The 17,436-nt window shown below is 33.2% G+C and overlaps 1 protein-coding gene across 1 annotated transcript; it reads left to right on the top strand.

The window, feature by feature from the left end:
• The first annotated feature begins 1,576 nt into the window (after positions 1-1,576).
• On the top strand, positions 1,577-15,625 carry LOC123670258 (proton-coupled amino acid transporter-like protein pathetic). Its single transcript, XM_045603767.1, has 8 exons — positions 1,577-1,644; positions 1,801-1,951; positions 4,290-4,411; positions 4,870-4,954; positions 5,642-5,886; positions 6,764-6,976; positions 14,118-14,287; positions 15,281-15,625. Exons 1-8 carry the CDS (start codon positions 1,577-1,579, stop codon positions 15,529-15,531), a joined length of 1,305 nt encoding a protein of 434 aa, XP_045459723.1. The 3' UTR covers positions 15,532-15,625.
• Positions 15,626-17,436: the final 1,811 nt, after the last annotated feature.

A 17,436-nucleotide genomic window follows, 5' to 3' on the forward strand; every position in this document is an offset into this window, starting at 1 on the left:
AGTAAGTCGATTATATAAAACTACTAGAACAGTGTTGAAATTCATATTTACATTAAGATAACATAATCAAATTAACTTTTTTGTTTATCATACGGCTCTAGAAAATATGTCGGCTCTATATTTTCACTGATTGTTATAAAAAAGTATAATATAAAGAAAGCATACGGACGATTATTTCCATCTCAATATGAAATTAATACGAATATACAATAAATTAGTTGTATTCGGTACCTACCCGAGAACCTATTTATTAACAGCAATACCAGATATAACATGAACAGGTGACGCAGTAGAACGTGCATATTTAAAAAATAGATTAAACATAAATTTATAAGGTATAGTTAAAATAAAAATAAGGAATTGTAAAGTAATAAATAAATAAATTAACTAAAGTATTTTATTTCAGACTGCACATCCATATTGTATTAGTATATTAGTAACAATATTTACTTATAATTTATGTTAGTTATTGTTAGTAAGATTAAAAACTAGTAAGAGATTAATTTCAGCTGGTATAAACTTAGTTGCGATAAGTGGAAGACAGATGATTTTTTGCGAGTAGACTATAATCGTGGGTCATCTCGTACCAGATTGCATAGCTCGCTCAATATTGTCTTCAGTCCTAGATGCTCTAGGACGACCTTATACTTGTGGTTTAAAAGTTGAACCAAAGTCTTCAAAACACTTTACCCATATTCTAATTAAATTAGCACTTGGAGCTTCATTATTTCGCCATAGTCCGTGTTCAGAATAATCTAGTCGCCTAGTAATAAAGTATGAACGATAGTTCTCGCAAAATTCACGACGCCTCACATCAAAATAACTCACTGTAACTAAAACTTCATGAGCGTGTCTACCCAAGGGTAGTAAGCTCCCCCGCTTACGCATTTACTACTCCGCAAAAAAAGATGATGCATTATGCACGTTCTATATTATTCCGGTATTTATAAACAGATGTCGATGTTTACCTTATTGCAGTATGATGGTGAAGCAGCAAGCAGCAGAATATAGAATTAATTTAGATTTTAAGACAATTCAATTTATAATTACAGTTAATGAAAAAATATAAATATATTTACTCGAACGAAGCCCGATCAAAAAACTAGTAACTGTCGTAAATATCGTAACTACACAAATATATCTTGTAACTTATATAATTAACCTTAACATACAAAGAACGAGATAAATTGACATTGAACAATTCCTTATTTTTATACTAAAGAATTTCTTGTCTATTTCACTGTACATCCAATGATGAAGGCTTGCACGTTATGATTGGCTTATCAGTTTATCAAATAAAGCGTTATGGTATTAACTTAAGGCTTAACCACAATCGTTATTATAATATACCATACAAATGACTGGCCTCGAGAGTGTTTACTAAACGTATATGACTTATTTTCAAGAAAATCTTTCTAGGATCCAGTAGAACGTATTGTTTGCCTTCCCATTTAGAATATAGAACAATAAATTTTACGCTCGGTTCCGCTGAATTTACAATAAGATGTATATTAGAAAAGTTGTTTTGAGAGAAACGTGATTATTGTTTTAAATTTAAGTGTTAAAAGACGTGAAAATGGATAAAGATTACAAACAAGAAGAATACGATCCGTACGAACATAGAAAAGTTGAAAAACCAAGTTCGTAAGTACATAATTATTTAATGTGGTGAATTGAGAAAACAGGAAGATAAATTAACAGCTGAATTTAAAGAAAACACATTTGTAGGTTACAATTGATGATATAAATGATATAGCTTATACGATACAATCGTCATTTAAAAATTAAATATTATTTTAGAGATATCAGAGCAACAGCAAATTTAATAAAAGCTTCCTTGGGATCAGGGTTATTAGCTGGTCCTTTAGCATTTTCTAACGCTGGATGGGGCTTAGGTCTTATTGGAACCCTTTTAATTGGATTTATATGTGGACACTGCATACATATACTGGTAAATAGATTAAATATATATATTTTTGTGCCCAATTAGATTTATATTTAAATTTGTTTTATTTTATATTTTTTTACTACAACATTTTTTTCTCTCAACGTACATAGAAAGGTTGCTGAAAAATCAAACATTTATTTCTAAATTTTACGATAAATATTACAGGTGCCAAGTTACTGGTAGCATTTCCTCAAACAAAAAATCACAAACCCTCTCCTTCTCAGTGAAAGCATAAAGTCGACCTCACAGAAGATAACAGCTAAATAATACTGTTGTCAACAGAATTGTGTTCCTGTTGGTGAGTAAGGTGACCAGAGCTCCTGGGTGATGATGAGAGATTGGGGATCGGATCGGCAACACGCTTGTGATGCTTCTGGTGTTGCAGGCATCTATAAGCTACGGTAATCTCTTACCATCAGGTGAGCCGTACGCTTGTTTAATATAAAAAAACGAGGAGTTACTTCTTTTAAAAAAAAATTGGCACTGCTACTCCAAGGTCCAAGTGTTTTGACTGAAATACGGCACTAAGATGTAATTTGGGATTAGTGTCACGAATATTTGCCGTTTCGTTATTACAGCCTTTTTTGCATCGACTTCCACTCTTAAGGCAATTTCCCTGACACGAAACGAGGCAAGTGTGTCAATGCAGGTTGTATCCCACAAAAGTGCCCGTCATTTTCCCAGAGAACCAACGCTAATCCATCGGGTCTTTTACCATCATTACGACTAATTTCAATAGGTGGCAAGAGCTCTTTTTATGGTTTAAGTGACGTAACAGTAGAGAGATAGCCTACCTAAACTCTAGATGTAGAAAAGATCGTGTAGTAGTAGATCGTGAGACCGAAAGCAATTCTAAAACTTTCATAGTCTAAAAGTGTCTCAAGGTCGTGTTTGACAGTATTGCGTGAAACCAGTGACCTGACTCTTTATTTGTCACAGCTAGAAGGCTTCCTCAGTTTTTGTCACTGTAAGATTAGCGTCAAATTAATATGAATATTGTTGACTAATGGCATATCCTGAAGTTTGTGTTTTTATTTTGTCCTTGGAGATATTGCCATTAAGACACCTTACTCGTAACTTGTAATTTTCTATTTCGTCTTTAGCATCTGTAATTTAAACTGAATTCAATTTTGAGAAGTCGGAACATAGATACTTGTAATTCTATATTTATTTAGTATTAAATTAAATAAGCTTTGACTGCTACGACAGTGATGCGTTGCTTTAAAATCTACTTTTATTTTAAAAAAAATCAGTCTATTTTACGCATAAACAATTAATGTGTCAACCTTGATTCATACAAAACATTGTAATCAAAAGTAACAAAAGTATTTACTAAACGCAAAGCAAATATATATATATATATATATGTCTGTGTGTGTGTGTGTGTGTGTGTGTGTGTGTGTGTGTGTGCGTACGATTTTTAAAAATCTATTTATGACTTTTTGTTTTACTAATGTATTGTTTCTAATTATCTCAACAAAAAAGACAATTTAATATGAGATGGGATGGAAAATTTAATATCACAAAATCAAGGTCTGCTTTTTGGGCAAGGTTTTACTTGTATCCGTGACGATGTATTTTGATGGGTAAACAAATGCGTAGACAACGTTGGAAGACACAGTGCCGCGGCGAGCATAATTGCTTTAAATGCATTGAATTCTAGCTGTATCTCTGACTTTTTAGCAATTTTTCGTTCTTTTGCAGTCAGTACCTTTTTAGTAGTCAGCCCTTAAATTAAGCTTATACGAAATTATTTACTTCACTTTAATATGAGCCGTACGTTCAAAGGTATATACTGAGTTTCACATTTATGAATCTTTATACTGAAGGTTATTATATCCATAATTTTTCAAACTAACAAACTAAGGAACAGTGACATTTTTTTTCAAAATAGCTTGTAGTATGACCTCTAATCCTGTCCAATTTTGACATCCAGGCAGTAATTTAATCGACAAAAAATATAGTACAATATATATATAGTTATATATATTATACATACACACTACAATATATATAGTTACAAGAAACTCATTTAGTCCTTTATACATTTTTTTTACAGTTTAGTAGTCTTTTTAGTCAGGTTTATTTAAATTTGAATGATAGTAAATAAAACACGTGCCCAATACATCAGATATAATGTTGTCAAACGTGTTTTGTGCTATAAAAGAGTGACGCATTTCGTGTCAGAAGAGAATCCGAATTCGTATTAGAAATATGGCCTTAGCTTAAAGAGGAAAATATAGTCACTCAAATTCCTAAAGTATAACTTATTGTGTTGATTATATTAAGATGATTTTACTGTAGTCCAATATAATATATGTGTTCGTATTTATAAACACAGGTAAAGACATCTCTTGGTTGTTGCAAAATAGAACGTAAACCTCTTCTTAGTTACGCTGAAACATGCAAAGCAGCATTTCAAAATGGACCTATACCACTTCGATCCTACGCAAACGCTGCCAGGTTAGTTTTGCACTATATAATTATTATTTGCGAATATATTATTAATGATATCATTTACATTCGAAATAGTTAAGACAGGTTAAGCAATATGTTACTTTTTACATACCCATTTCGATTAAAAAAGCTTTCTCTTTTCTTAATACTCACAACCGTGACAGTGAATGCATAAAAATAAACGCATATTTCTATATTTAGGTTAAGGTCTTTGAATATTTCTGTGTCAATACTTAATATAGACACATGCCCAAATTTTTACGTTACACATTATCGTTACATACGAGTATATATAATTTTAAAATTACAAGTTCCCAACAACAAGTACTTAAGATACAACAGTACCCAAGATAAAGCATAAAATATTAGAAAAAAATATAATACTAAAAGCTTTCTTAAGTAGTATAATTATTAAGTACTATAATTATATTGTATTGTATTGTAATTAAGTTTTATTGTTGCAGTATTTTTGCGGAATTTTCTTTATTGTGTACATATGTAGGCGTTTGCTGTATTTATACAGTTCTCATATCAGACTCCATAAAACAGGTTTGTGATTTATACATTACGAAAATTTATAAATATATTATTTAATTTGACATCTAAATACTACCTTTATTATTATTAAGGTCGTATCATGAGAAACTAAATTTAAGATGGTGTTAAAATAAGATGAAGGCATTAATTTACATTACTGTAACCTGAATATTCAATGGAATAATCATTCATAATTTCAGCCTATTGCAGTCCACTGCTGGACATAGGCCTCCACAAGTTCGCGCCAAAAACGGTGTGTTGCCCATAGTCACCACGCTGGGCAGGCGGGTTGGTGACCGCAGGGCTGGCTTTGTCGCACCGAAGACGCTGCTGCCCGTCTTCGGCCTGTGTATTTTAAAGCCAGCAGTTGGATGGTTATCCCGCCATCGGTCGGCTTTATAAGTTCCAAGGTGGTAGTGAAACTGTCTTATCCCTTAGTCACCTCTTACTAATTACCCACGGGAAGAGAGGGGGTGGCTATATTCTTTAATGCCGTAGCCACACAGCATCCGTAGCCACACAGGATGGAATGATACAGACAGTGATGTCTGTATAGCTACTGGTACTGTCCATGATTTATACTATTATGTGCTTTTATCCTTTCAATTTTCAAAATACAATAAGGATACTTCATTAATTTATTTATTTGAATGAATGGCTTCATACATGGCAAAACTTAATACAACTGTTCCGTTCCAGCTGATTGACAAATATGTACCAAGTGTCAACATTTCGATAGAAATGTATTGCTTGATAACATTAATTCCGTTATGCATGCTGTGTCAAATTAAATACTTGAAATGGTTAGCGATTTTCTCGATATTGGCTAACTTATTCCTATTCCTAACGTACCTCATTTGCCTATATTATATATTTGCAAATGAGATTAGTTTATACGATAAGAAAGTGGTCGGCAACCCCGCAAGGATACCAGCGTTCATATCGTAAGTACAAATTAACCTGTCAATAAAATAAAATAAATATTAATATAAGTTTTGTTCCTTAAATGATTCTGAATCAATGTTATCAGTATTAATTCTTATTTTACTGTATAATGTTTTGACACATGACATAATATTGAAAATAAAATATTGATTATTTTAAGTACTCAAAATATTTAGATTATTATATATTTCTGCGACGATTTTACAATCGTAGACCAATATTAGATAGTACAGCCTTAAGGTGACAATAATATTATTTATAATTTCACTTTTTTAATATAAAAACAACAATAAAAACATTAAAACAACTCGAAATCAAACCAAATAAATCTTGCATCTAATTTATTAAAAGATAAAATCGAAGTGAACGCTTACCTTAATATAAATAAATATTAAGCTTAATGCAACACGCTTAGCATTTCATCTATTTTATATACGATGCTAGTAATCTAATAAATAAATAATAATAAATATATTAATAAATAAATAGTTAATGGTAATAATTGCAAACTAATCCATCATCTCACATCGACGAGATAAGAAATTTTGACATAAACCATTAACAAAATTTTGTGTTATGATTGATACACAACGTGGTTCTTTTATTTCTCTTCTAAACAAAATGTCATCTATAAAAAAACTAATTATCATTTGGTGTGTTGCGATAAGAAAATACAAACGATGTATTTTGTTATTTATAGTTACGTTGTTTTTATATCAATCTTAATCCGACATATAGTCATTACTCGCAAAAAAGGAAAAACATTATGTACATAAACTTATATTTAATACATAAATTCCTCTAAAATCTATTTGTCACATTCCCATCTTCCACGTTCGCATAACTTATTTAAATTTTTGTGCCCATTTCACACAGGACAGTAATATTTGCAATGGAAGGTATAGGCGTGGTAATGCCTGTTGAAAATGCCATGAAGAAACCCCAGCACTTCCTAGGTTGTCCTAGCGTTCTGGTCGTGGCAATGTCAGCTATCGTCTTCTTCTATAGCACTCTCGGTGTCTTCGGATATCTACGATATGGAGACGTATTGCGAGGATCTATAACATTAAATCTTCCTATAGACGACTGGTAAGTTAAAAAATACAAGTAAAAGTATTACGTAGTATTGCTATAATAATGTATTCTATATTTATATCAGTAGATAAATTACTTCCTAAGAGACCTTTTAAAAAAAATATTGCATATATTGTACATACAAAAATGTTAAACCAAATATAACACGAATATTTTTTTTATTACAAGCTAAACTTTGAACACTATCCCTAAGTTCTCATTATCAGAATACACCAACATTTAAAATTTAGCCGACGATATTGTCATCTTTGCGGAGACGCTGGATGAGTTAGGCCAAATGCTGGCCGGCCTAAACGAGTCCTCCCGACGTGTCGGTCTCTGTATGAACTTGGATAAGACGAAAGTTATGTTTAACAACCAAGTCATACCGATACCGGTATCGGTCGATGGTACCCTTCTCGAAGTTGTTCAGGATTATATTTACCTAGGCCATACTATCCAACTAGGCCGCAACAACTTCGAGAAGGAGGCCGATAGGAGGATTCGGTTGGGCTGGGCGGCGTTTGGCAGACTCCGTCGAGTCTTCACTTCGAAGATTCCGCAATGCTTGAAGACAAAAGTTTTCGAGCAATGCGTCCTGCCTGTGTTAACATACGGAGCCGAGACGTGGACACTGACCAAGGGACTGGTCCACAAGTTTAAAGTCGCTCAACGTGCAATGGAACGGGCTATGCTTGGGGTCTCTCTCAAAGACAGGATTAGAAATGAGACTATCCGCGAGAGAACGAAAGTAACCGACATAGCCCACAGAATTAGCAAGTTGAAGTGGCAGTGGGCTGGTCATCTGTGTCGCAGGACCAATGGCCGTTGGAGTAGACGGGTCCTAGAGTGGAGACCGCGTCTTGGCAAACGCAGTGTGGGACGTCCTCCGGCCCGTTGGACCGACGATCTACGTAAGATTGCCGGTGTAGGCTGGATGAGGATTGCGGAAGACCGGGATGTGTGGCGCGAACTTGGGGAGGCCTATGTCCAGCAGTGGACTGCGATAGGCTGAAGTGTGTTAAAATTTAGACGGCAGTCTTGTTTTTGATTATTTAACATAATAACTAAGCAAATCAAAACAGTAAACAGTTTTTAAATTTAAACACAGCGCTTAACACATATAATTATGTAAGCTTATAATTTAACTTGTTTTGTTTTCACCAACAAGCTATATGATTTACGTAATAATAATTTTAAGCTGACGTTTCCTAATCAATCTTTATATCATATTCAAAATGTTTATTCATGTTTTGATACTTGTTACATAATACTCATTCTCTGTAAAAACCAAAAAATGACATGGGATTATTTGCGTCTAAATAAAAGTTTGTTCTGTAAAGCAACCAATAACGTCTACCTGAAAAATAGTCATTATATATATATATATATAATATATACGGAGTCACCACGGAGGAGTGGCACAACATATATATATATATATATATATACAGAGGGCCCACTAAAAGTTTCCGGGACTGGCCAGTTACATAAACAATATTTAAAAAATTAATTACAACATTTGAAAATGGAACTCTTTAGCTGTAGAATGCAGTTTGTTTTATCTGACTGTCAATTGTTTTTACCATTGTGGTGCCATTTTAAAAATTGCGTGTCTACATTAACATGCATTTAACTCGGGAAAATTTTCGTAATATGATTTTCTACGATTTCAAGTGTAATTTGACAGTTCAGCAAAGCCTCTCTCGGCTTCAATCTGCTTTTGGCGATGAAGCACCATACCAGACGACTATTTATAACTGGTTTGCGGAATTCAAGTTCGGTCGTGTGAATCTCAGTGACGAATCTCGCGAAGGTCGCCCGTCCACCGCTGTGTACAATAAAAACATTGATGCTGTGCGCCGTATGATCGAAACAGACAGGTTCGTGATCTACCATGAAATTCGGGCATCTCTAATACTACTACTACTGAAAGCTATACTCACGGGAGATCCCACACAATTTGACCTAGGCTCAAAAAACGGACCGCGTCACTTGGTACTTACCAGATTCAACGAAGGGGCGTCAAATTTGGTGTGGGACATAGTAACAGGTGACGAAACATGAACTTATTGCTACGATCCCAAAACAAAGCAGCAATCGAGCGTATGGGTCTTTCAAGGTGAGCCGAAATCAACCAAAGCGGCTTGCGTGAAAAGTGCATCTAAGCGGATGATTGCTTCTTTTTCTAATAAAACTGGACACGTGGCTACTGTTGCTTTAGATAATTGTCTTACCGTGTACAGTAATTAGTATACGACCATTTGTTTGCCAGAAGTTATTGACAAACTGCGTAAAAATAACCGTAAACGCCGTATCATCACCTTGTGACTTTTTTCTGTTCCCAAAAATTAGGAAACTATTACGCGGTAAAGGATTTTCGAAGAGGCCGTCGAAGAGTATGAAAAACACGTTTATGAGGTCACCACGGAGGAGTGGCACAAATATTTTCAAAATCGGTTTAATCGTATAAAAAAAAAGTGTATTAACGCAAAGGGAGAATATTTTGAGAAACAATAAATTCATTTTTGACCTTTAATTGTATTTTTTTCTTATTCATTCCGGAAACTTTTAGTGTGCCCCACGTATATATATACATATATATAAAAAATTAATAGTACATCTCACGCTGGACATAGTCCTCTTTTTCCATATAGAAGAAGGATTAGTGATAAATCCACCATGCTGCTCCACTGCGGGTTGCCAGATATTTTCCCTACGGTAAGTAACGATTGCTATCAGGTATCTACAGTAACAACCAAAACTGAGGCGTGAGGGTAAAAAATTTGCAACCTTTGAATGTCAAATTTATTTATATTGAATCAACAGCCTAAAAAATAGCTTTCAAGCTTCTAGCTCTAAAAATGACGATACGTCCATAAGAAATTTAGTTTCAATACGTTTCAAACCTTATTACACCCCTTTTTTCGCATTAAAAAGTAGCCTATCTCCTTTCTCATGCTCTACGCTATCAGTCCTTGTGGGTCTCCCCACCGTTCCTCGGTGAGCACCAGTGCCAGATTTATATTTTTTATGAGTGTAGGCCACTTTATTTCTGACGCCCCATGTAAAGGAGGCCCTTTTACTACAAATGGAAAATTATTATTTAAATAAACGAATGAATTAGTCACTAAGAAAGAGAGCGTAAAAAAGAAACATGTTTGACTTTTATCCTCTGAAATAAAGTGACCGACCTCTGAAATCTGCCGCCCCTAGGACGCTGCCGCCCCTGGGCCGCGGAATACGGCCTATTTATAAATCCAGGACTGGTGAGGACGTTAAGCTGTCGGTCCCGGTTGTTATCATGTACACCTAATAGCGATCTGTTACGCGGCACCTCCCGGTGGTCTTTTAAAAAACACACAAGTTGTTTGAATATTCATATAGTTTATTATATCGTCCAAACACTAACAGTAACTTTCCCTAAAACACCTCACTTTCCTTTTCTGGATAAAATATATAGCTAGTGACGCGCTGGATGGTAAACGGCATGGAAAATGGAATATTTAAAAGGAATTAAAATAGCGGCGTCAGAATTAATTGCGAATTAAACCTAGATATAACAGACCGTTACTCATAGTAGGGAATATATCCGCCAACCCGCATTGGAGCAGTGTGGTGGATTAAGCTCTGATCCTTCTCCTACATGGGGAAATAGGCCTATGCCCAGTAGTTAGATATTACAGGCTGAAGTGATATATTCATTAAAGTTGAGTTACTTCGCCAGATGGGTTACTCCAATATATGAAGATAGATCAAGATATTTCTTGACTTGCCCCACCTTAATAATTATAATTTTAAAAGACATTATTTGAAAAAGTCACTTGTTAATTACACCCACTCGCAAGTAAAGCTTTTATTTTTATCCTAGTCCAAAATATTATATTAACTTAAAGAATGGCAGAACTTTCATAAATCTTTCATCCTATAACATCTTGAAATGGGGCCGTATAATTTTTAAAGCTAAAGCTTTCAATTATATATGTATTATATTACTACGGTCACCAACCCGCCTGCCCAGCGTGGTGACTATGGGCAAAACACATGAGTTCACGTTATTTTTGGCGTCAACTTGTGGAGGCCTATGTCCAGTAGTGGACTGTATAGGCTGTAATGATATTACTAAACTAAAAAAAAAATAGTCTTCGAACTTAAATTTAAACCGAGCTGTCATAAGAGAGATTATCCCTCATGTATGAAAATATATAAACTAAAAATATCTATAACGTAAAATATTTATAAACGAAAAATTAAGCGATTTATTTTTAACGAAAAATCATTAACAAATTTTCACAATTCAAGCATCAATAATTATCTGCGTGCAAACGAAAAAAATCGATTGCAATTACATTGTCAACTAATACAACGTAGGTAGACGAAATAACAGTCAAGTAGATATGTATTATTAGAGACTAGTGGTCGCCCAGTGATCGAAATTCGACCATAATTATTTAAATTATAAGTTTGAACATTATTAAGGTTCTGTTCCTAAAGACTATATATCAACAGAACCTTATCTATAATATAAAAATGAGTCGCTGAATGTGTTGCTAAGCGCAAAACTCGAGAACAGTTGGACCGATTTCGCTAATTCTTTTTTTAAAATATTCCTTGAAGTACGAGGATGGTTCTTACGGAGAGAAAAATTCAAAAAAAATAAAAAAATAAATTTCCTGAAAAAGTCTAAAAACAACACTTTTTTATACTCCCATACAAAAGATTTGTGATAATACTTAAAAGTCAATTTGAACTTTAATACCATACGATAAAGTTTGTGTTAGGCGATACGAAGTTCGCCGGGTCAGCTAGTATTGTATAATAATAAACAATAGAACATATATGTGTGTGTCAAATACATGGTAGTTTGTGTAATGTTTTTTTTTCATTGATTTGATTTTTTTAATGCATAATTTAAGAAAATATTAGCATTTTCTATATAAACCATAAGTGTGCGAAATTTCATACTCCTCCGTCCGCGCAATTTTCGTAAGAGGTACAAAGTTTTTGCCTCATGTATTAATATATAGAAGATAACTCAAAAAGTACTTGTAAAAAAATCGAATCGAGAACCTGTCTCCTTTTTTAAAGTCGGTTAAAAATAACAGAAATTCATACAACAAATCGATGCAATCAAATCATTTGATCTGATTTGAAATTAGTCAGAAAACAGAAGCAATCAACTGTTTACATTATAAAAGGCTACTGCAGTAATTAAAGTATAACGTGACTAATGATAACATTACTCACATATAATTCACAGTCAATAAATTGTCGTAAATTAATATTAATATTATCATTAAATATTAAGCCAACACTTCACATGGGTTATTTGATTGTATTCACCGCCCGCACTCATACTCGTATAAGAAGTAAACATAATAAGTGCTTACTGAGGACCGATATTTAATCTTACTAATAATAAGTTCACCTACATATCAAATATATCATTATCTTATTAGAAATTGTATCTGTTTGTATTTCCCATACAAAATTTACCTAACTCCTAATGAAACGTGAGTGAAGTCATGGAAAAATGCAGTCATAATCATTCAAAGCGTCAATTGGGCAACTCTTTTAATTGGAGCAAACGTGTAGACCATAAAATTTATTGAATAATATACACATAGATCGTAATTAAATATTATTACTTACATCTAAATGGTAGAATATATATATAGTTATAACAGTCGGCTGTTACCTGTAACACAAGCATTAAGTTAAGACCATAGAAACAGACGACCGTGTGTGTATGTTATAAGATATTTATTTATTTATTTATATACCGTGTACTGAAATACGTTTCAAAACGGTCTATCTTTAGTATCTTCTGTCACTTCAAAGAAAAAACAAAAAAGAAAACGACGTCACAAAACGATGCAGTTTTCTTAGTAATAACAAAAATATTCAAAACAAGCGCTTACATATTTATGCACATACCCGCACGAACACGCGCTCATCTTTACACGCACACACCTCTAATTACCATGGATAATATTGAACATAACCGTTTACCTGTTAAACTAACTAGTTATGTAGTTCATAATAATTAAATTATTCATATCAGTATAATCCTATTTTCGAAATATCCAATAATATATATTGTATTATACTATTGTATCATTTTGGTGGTTGAATGCCTAGTAAAATAAAATAAAATAATGGTGTTTGCTCACAAACGAAAAAAACTGACTTCAATTATATCGAGAAGTAATACAAGGTAAGTAGACGAAAAAAATTAACAAATGCACTTGTCGTCACTACGATTTTCGAGGGTTTCCCTCGATTTCTCTGGGATCCCATCATTAGCCCTGGAGATATCTTCTTTCTAACAAAAAAAGATTTATCAAAATCGGTTCATAAACGACGAAGTTATCGCCGAACATACATAAAAATATCTATATATATATATATAAATAAATAAATATATATATATATATATATATATATATATATATATATATATATGTATATATATATATATATATATATATGAGATAAGTTATATATTATGGTACCAACGTACTAAAAACTAGTATAAATTATATAAAAAATGTATTCTCAATAAACACTTCGTATTCTTATATTTATTTAAAAGATACCAAACTATATTTTTAATTAAGACATTGTAGTTAAGATATAAATATGTGTCACTTACATGCAAGTGTGAAATACTTGTTATTTTTATTGTTAATTTTATGTTATCACACGCGTTGGTGCAACGGTCACAGCACTGGTTTATAGCTGTTGCGCTGGCGATTGCGGGTTCGATCCCCGCAAATAACAAACATTTTTATTGGCCATACAGATGTTTGTCGTGATCTGGGTGTTTGTGCAGTCCTTGTGGGTCTCCCCACCGTGCCTCGAAGAGCACGTTAAGCCGTCGGTCTCGGTTGTTATCATGTACACCTGATAGCAATCGTTACTCATAGTAGAGAATATATCTGCCTAACAGCATTGGAGCAGGTTCTGATCCTTCTCCTACATGGCTAAAGAGGCCTATTCCCGGCAGTGGGATATTACAGGCTGAAACGAAAACAAACAAAATTAGAAATAACTTTTTATATTAAATGCCTATTTCTGGATTTTTTGCAACTTGTTGTTAAACTTTGTGTATAGTATACTCCAAGTATTTAAATTATTTTATCTTTATTTTCAGGCCTGCGATATTTGCAAAAATTTTTATTGCCTTATCAATTTTCTTCACTTATCCTCTGCAGTTTTTCGTTGTTTTCGATATAATTAAAAAATATACAGATGGTTGCATTAAAGATAAATATCGCACTTCAATTGATATTGTTTCTAGATCACTAGGCGTCTGCTTCTGCGGTAAGTGCGGTATTTTTTTCCTATAATTAACATTCAATATGCCTGGTCGTAATAATTAATATTCAATTATTATTACATAATAAATAGTAAAACATCAATTTATTTCATTAAGGAATAAATTTAAACTAGTTTTGAAGCTTGAAACTTTGAAAATAGTGTATATTTTTCACATTAGTAAAACTATGACATTTTATGTCACACTTCTGTACAAACATTTAACGATGAAATATTGAAAACCAAACTTTCTAATTTCTAGCCAATTGGTTATGATGGGAAAATTCCTAATTTTTATATTTTTAATTATCTCCTTATTATTTTTATCATGATGATGATTCTAATTTTTAATATCGTGATTATAATGACAGTGTTTACATGTTTTAAATTGTTTTATATTTAAAAAAATCACATTTACTCTTATATGTGTATGACTAGCCCATTGGCGTAGTTTGTAGTGACCCTGCTTTCTGCTTCGAGTATTGTGGGTTCGATTCCCACCCCGAGTCTGGGTGTAATATACATATTTATTTATATATTTATATATGTATGATTTGTAAGTATGTTTATCGAAAAAAAAAATTGTAGCTATACTAGTCGGCTGTTAGCTATAACACAAGCATAAGTGTGTGTAGATATTTATTTATTATTTATTTATGTACATCCCTTAAAAACTATTTGTGACTTTTTGTATGTTTTGGTTAATGAATCTCAAAATATTATGTAATGTTTTCATATGTATGTTGTAAGTGTGCTTTTACAAATATCTTAATATATATAAATCTCGTGTCACAATGTTTGTCCTCAATGGACTCCTAAACTACTTAACCGATTTTAGTCAAATTTGCACACCGTGTGCAGTTTGATCCAACTTAAAAGATAGGCTATATTTTATTTTGATATATTATGTTATTATTATATTTCAGAAAAAAATAAGGTGATACGAAGTTCGCCAGGTCAGCTAGTAATAAATAAAATCTTCAATCTGTGTTTTTTCAGTTGGAATTGGCATCGCTTTACCGTTATTGGAACAGATAATAAACATCGTTGGTGCTTGCTTTTATTCTATACTTGGTTTGATTATCCCGGGAATCATAGAAACTGTATTCAGGTGGCAGAATCTCGGAAAATATAATTGGATTCTTTGGAAAAATATCCTTATCGTTCTTTTTGGAGTAGGAAGTTTAATATCTGGCTGTACAGTCACAATAATGGACATTATAAAAATATTAAACAACAAAATTGAGTGAGATTCTTCGTAATCTTGATGCCTGATGAATAAGATTAAGAATTTTTGATTTAATGTAATAATATTTTCTGTAAGTTATTAAATTTTGAAATCTATTGCATTTGTTTTATTTTTTTTCTCTTGTAAATAATACTCGTTTTAATAATAATAATAATAATATTCTTTATTATACACCATTAAAAGATACAAACAAAAGTAGTACAATTAGAGAAAGATGTACAAAGGCGGTCTTATCGCTAAAAGAACCTTTCTCCCAGACCAACCTTTGGGTGTTTTATGTATTTTTGTTTTTGTGTTATTTATTGATTCAATTTGTAAAATCCCACTATAGGGGGGGGGGGAGGGGTTGTTATACATGTAGAGAGAAGAAGAGTAGGATCTTAATCCACTACGCTGATATTCTTTTGGTATATGTTCACCACTATGAGTAACTTGCTATCAGGTTCCTTTGATGACAACCGGGACCAAATTGCTTAACTTGCTCTCTGAGGCATTGCGGCGTGACCAACAAGGGAAGACACCCAGACTAGAAACAAACATTGATACAAATACAGTGATAAAAAAATACAGTGCTAATTACATATTTGTTGTCACATAATGTTTTACACGACGCTTTGGCACAACGGTCACAGCACTGGTTTGTGGCTGTTGCGGTGGTGATCGCGGGTTCGATCCCCGTACATGACAAACACTTGTATTGGTCATACAAGTGTTTGCCGTTTGCCGTTTGATGTTTGCCATGAGGAACATTTTCGAGTCGTTTATTAATTTTCCACCGTGTACTCATAATTACATTTGAATTATTTAAAACATTAACTTATCGTTTAAGTCATTTAATCATTGACTCGAGTAATGAAAAAATTTCTATATAAGTAGACAATAAAATTAAAAATCTAACTCATGTTCTGATTTTGTTTATTAGTGACAACCTGTGCCCCGTGGTTTACTCGCGTTTATTTGAGGAAATAACGAAATAAATATTTTTAAGCCGTTACTGTGCAACCGATCAAAATCGGATCATAAACGACGAAGTTATCCCCGTACATACATAAAAAATATATACTTATATATATATACGTTCGTATTGAGTAACCTCCTCCTTTTTTGAAGTTGGTTAAAAGTAAAGCTAGATCGACATTGGAGTAGTCACCTTAAAGCTAAAGATTTGGTCTTGGCCATAAAGGCCATAAATTCGATTTAGGGGTTCCAATGTACTCACTCTCTCGTGAGACCTAATGATATCAAACCATTTTTGAAGATAATGATCACTGTTGATGAAAAGTGAATCACTTACGATAAGAATGTACGAAAAAGATCGTAGTCAATGGTCAGTCGAACTGCACAGACTATCCCAAAAGCCCCGTTCACATGCAATAAGATGATGTAGAATATATGGTGGGATTGAAGAGGCATTTATTATGAGTTTTTATTGCCGGGCAAAAGTATAGATTCAGAATTCTACTGTCAACAGCTAATGAGGCTTAAGCAAGAAATTGAGAATAAACTACCAGAATTGATCAATAGAAAAAAAATGTTGTATTTCATCACTACAACGCCTTACCACTTACGTCTTTAGTCACTCAACAAAAATTAAGAGAGTTGGGTTGGGAAGTCTTAATGCAACCACCATATAGCCCCGATCTTGCACCCTCAGATTTCCATCTGTTTTGGTCTCTTAACAATTATTTTCATTCATTCATCGATCCATCCATCCGTCTTTAGAAGTCCACTGCTGGATGTAGGCCTCCCCTAATGCTCACCACTCGATTCGGTCCTATGCCCTCTGAATCCAGCAGCCTCCCGATGTCCACGTCTCAGCACCGTAGGTCATCACTGACAACATACGTTGTTCATACCTTTGACTTCAGTCACTGAGGTAATTGGACGAGAACATACTTTGTAATTT

This window comes from Melitaea cinxia, chromosome 4, assembly GCF_905220565.1.
Source record: "Melitaea cinxia chromosome 4, ilMelCinx1.1, whole genome shotgun sequence".
Taxonomy (NCBI): domain Eukaryota; kingdom Metazoa; phylum Arthropoda; class Insecta; order Lepidoptera; family Nymphalidae; genus Melitaea; species Melitaea cinxia.